General features: G+C 34.5%; 1 protein-coding gene across 1 annotated transcript; it reads right to left on the bottom strand.

Moving 5' to 3' along the window:
- Positions 1-436: 436 nt before the first annotated feature.
- Positions 437-2,456, bottom strand: LOC112463484. The gene is made up of 3 exons (XM_025029906.1): positions 2,371-2,456; positions 1,539-1,650; positions 437-829 (listed from the first exon to the last, which is right to left on the bottom strand). Exons 1-3 carry the CDS (start codon positions 2,435-2,437, stop codon positions 664-666), a joined length of 345 nt encoding a protein of 114 aa, XP_024885674.1. The 5' UTR covers positions 2,438-2,456; the 3' UTR covers positions 437-663.
- Between the last annotated feature and the right edge of the window lie 150 nt (positions 2,457-2,606).

Below are 2,606 nucleotides of genomic sequence, written 5' to 3' on the forward strand. Positions count from 1 at the left end.
GCGACGACATGAACGATAAGAGATGAAGCGGGCATTGAAATATAGAGGAAAAGCGTCGCGTTCTCTCAGAAAGTAGGAGAAAAAAGAGGGGGGGGGGAGGGGGGGGGGGTAAAAACTGCGAATTGTGTTTGCCGAGGAGTAAACGTGTTTGAACAAATGTCTTGGCGCGACCCAGATGATGGAGGACTGGCTTTTAACGTTTTCCTGTCGCCTCCGGTTATCGTAATCCCTCCGATAGTTTATCAACTTTGTAACTTTGCGGCAGTATGGTTCTTCATTCAGCTTGAAATTTACGGGAAAGTGAAGATTGCTCGAGAGGGAAGTGATTTTTGTGTTTTTGTACAACGGAATTGAACTAAGCATAGTGAGTTACAGAGAATACGTATCCGGATAAACTCGGTTGCACGTTCTATCGCGCGAAAGACGGATAAATTCTTTATCCATAGTCTTGATAAACGATAGGGAAGTGGAGAATGGAATGGTAGAATATTCTGACGAATTATGACAAGAAAAATTTATTTCTGACAATATTTCTCTCTTTTACTCTCTCTCTCTCTCTCTCTCTCTCTCTCTCTCTCTCATCTGTCCGAAAAATATGATTCGAAAGTTTTTATTTATTTCCGCTTTATTATTAGCTAATAAGTAGAGGTAGAGAATGGCGCGTTACTCGAATCCTATCTCTGGAAAATGGTATGGTTTGTCATCGACTTCAGGGTAATATGTACCCTTACAAATCGGTTTTATACAGCAATCTGGATAAGGTTTGTCTGATCTTGCAGCTATTATACCAATAACTTCTTTCTCATCATTACAAGCCACTAACGGGCATCTGGAAAGAAATGGAATAAATGGATAGAAAATTTACATTAGCATTGAAAACACGATGGAATCTTGCAGTTGTGCAAATTCCATTGCGAAATACGGAGTGTGTGCTGTTAATTATTTAAAACGTATCAATCAAAAAAGAAAGATACTTATTGTCAGAAATGTGAAATAATATGAGATTTTTTTATTATAAAATGCTTTCTCGCGATATATTTCATTTAAAACCGTTAACTTTACAATACATCGTGTCCCAGAAATCATGTACTTTCTCTGAGACACAGAGTCAAAATATAATAAAACTATTTTTTTTTTAATTTTAAAGTTTTTTCTCTAATTTTTTTTTTCTTGTAACCGTTTACGAATTTGAAAGTTCGGTAAATTAAGCTTCAGCATTACCCGAAAAATTTATTGTTCCTTGCATAAATTAAGCACATTTTCTTTTGTTAATTTATAATTTAGGTGTCTAATCACATATTATTGTCACTTACGCCCCGTGAAGATTAATTAATTTGCATTAAAGCGAGGATCGGAATAATCAAAAGATCGTTGTGTACCAGCCAGTTTTTTCGATTACAAAATTAGGCATCAAAAGCTGTCATTTACGTGAAAGACGAAATTTTTTTTATTCTTTAAATAGAATTTTCCGAGATACGTGAAATCTTATATCTAGTTAAGTTAAGTCAGATATATAATTATATGATGCTTTGACTTACGAGGCCGTAATTATTTGACCGTTTGGTTTACAAGCCAACAAGCTGCACGGGGTAGTCGTGTGTATAGTGTGTATACCCACACTGAACACATCGCTTCCAAAAAGGCAGCCATCTAAAAGCATATCTGTGTGGCAAAATCCGAAAGTACTGTCCGAAAAATATGATTCAAATTTTTTTATTTATTTACGCGTTATTATTAGCTAATAAGTAGCTACATGGGTTTCGGAATGATCCTAGTCGTCTAATTTGCAAATCTGCTAATGAATCTCTCATTGAAATAATATTGAGGTTGCACATAATGTGTGCACGTGTACGATAAGTAGACTGAGAGAATTTTTTGTTATATTTTACCCTTAAATTCACTACAAACTTGAGACAACTTGACAATCAAGGAATTTTTAAAATATACAAAAGACATTTTACAAACAACGTGATAAAAATTACCAAGCAGATTGGTAAATTTTGAAAAATTATTGAGATTTCTTAGATATATTTTAGTAAAATTTAGAAAAAAAAATCAAACATTTTATATTTTAATGTAACAGATATTAATATTTTTTATTATGGTGAATATTAATCACTAATCAGAATAGCTCGGATAAAATTCTTGGTGGTACATGTTGTCCCATAACTACCATGATTTCAGGGCAAATTTTAAGAGAAAATTTTTTCCACATGTAGCAAGTCTTTTGAGAAAGTACTAATGGCAATATCGTGTCGTTTATAAATTGGCTAAATTATTCTATACACGTTTGTTTTACAGTATCCGGACGTAACAATGTCTTTTCCTCAGCGATAATCTCCCAATCGGATAATTATATATGCAACATACCTCGTACTTTCTCAGAGTAAACCATCCCGCCGCAGATCAACAAAATTGCGCAGATGTAACCCTTCATCTTGCTTTCTTGCTTAGGGAGTCACTAGGAAGAAAAGACTATATTAAAATTTCGAAAAATCACCTTTTATATACCGTTTCTCCTTCTTTCATGGATCTCTGGAATATCTCGTCTTCTGTTCTGCACGAACAGGCACGAAGCAAAATGTGCGATATCGCACGTGGCGATA

The sequence above is a fragment of the Temnothorax curvispinosus genome, unplaced genomic scaffold (genome assembly GCF_003070985.1).
Source record: "Temnothorax curvispinosus isolate PA1 unplaced genomic scaffold, ASM307098v1 QBEX01013338.1, whole genome shotgun sequence".
NCBI lineage: Eukaryota > Metazoa > Arthropoda > Insecta > Hymenoptera > Formicidae > Temnothorax > Temnothorax curvispinosus.

Coding starts and splice junctions, on each gene's coding strand:
- LOC112463484 (XM_025029906.1), bottom strand. CDS start 2,437: ATGAAGGGTTACATCTGCGCAATTTTGTTGATCTGCGGCGGGATGGTT. Junction 1,651..2,370: donor TTACTCTGAGAAAGTACGAG/GTATGTTGCATA, acceptor ATATGCTTTTAG/ATGGCTGCCTTTTTGGAAGC. Junction 830..1,538: donor GGTCAAATAATTACGGCCTC/GTAAGTCAAAGC, acceptor ATTTCTTTCCAG/ATGCCCGTTAGTGGCTTGTA.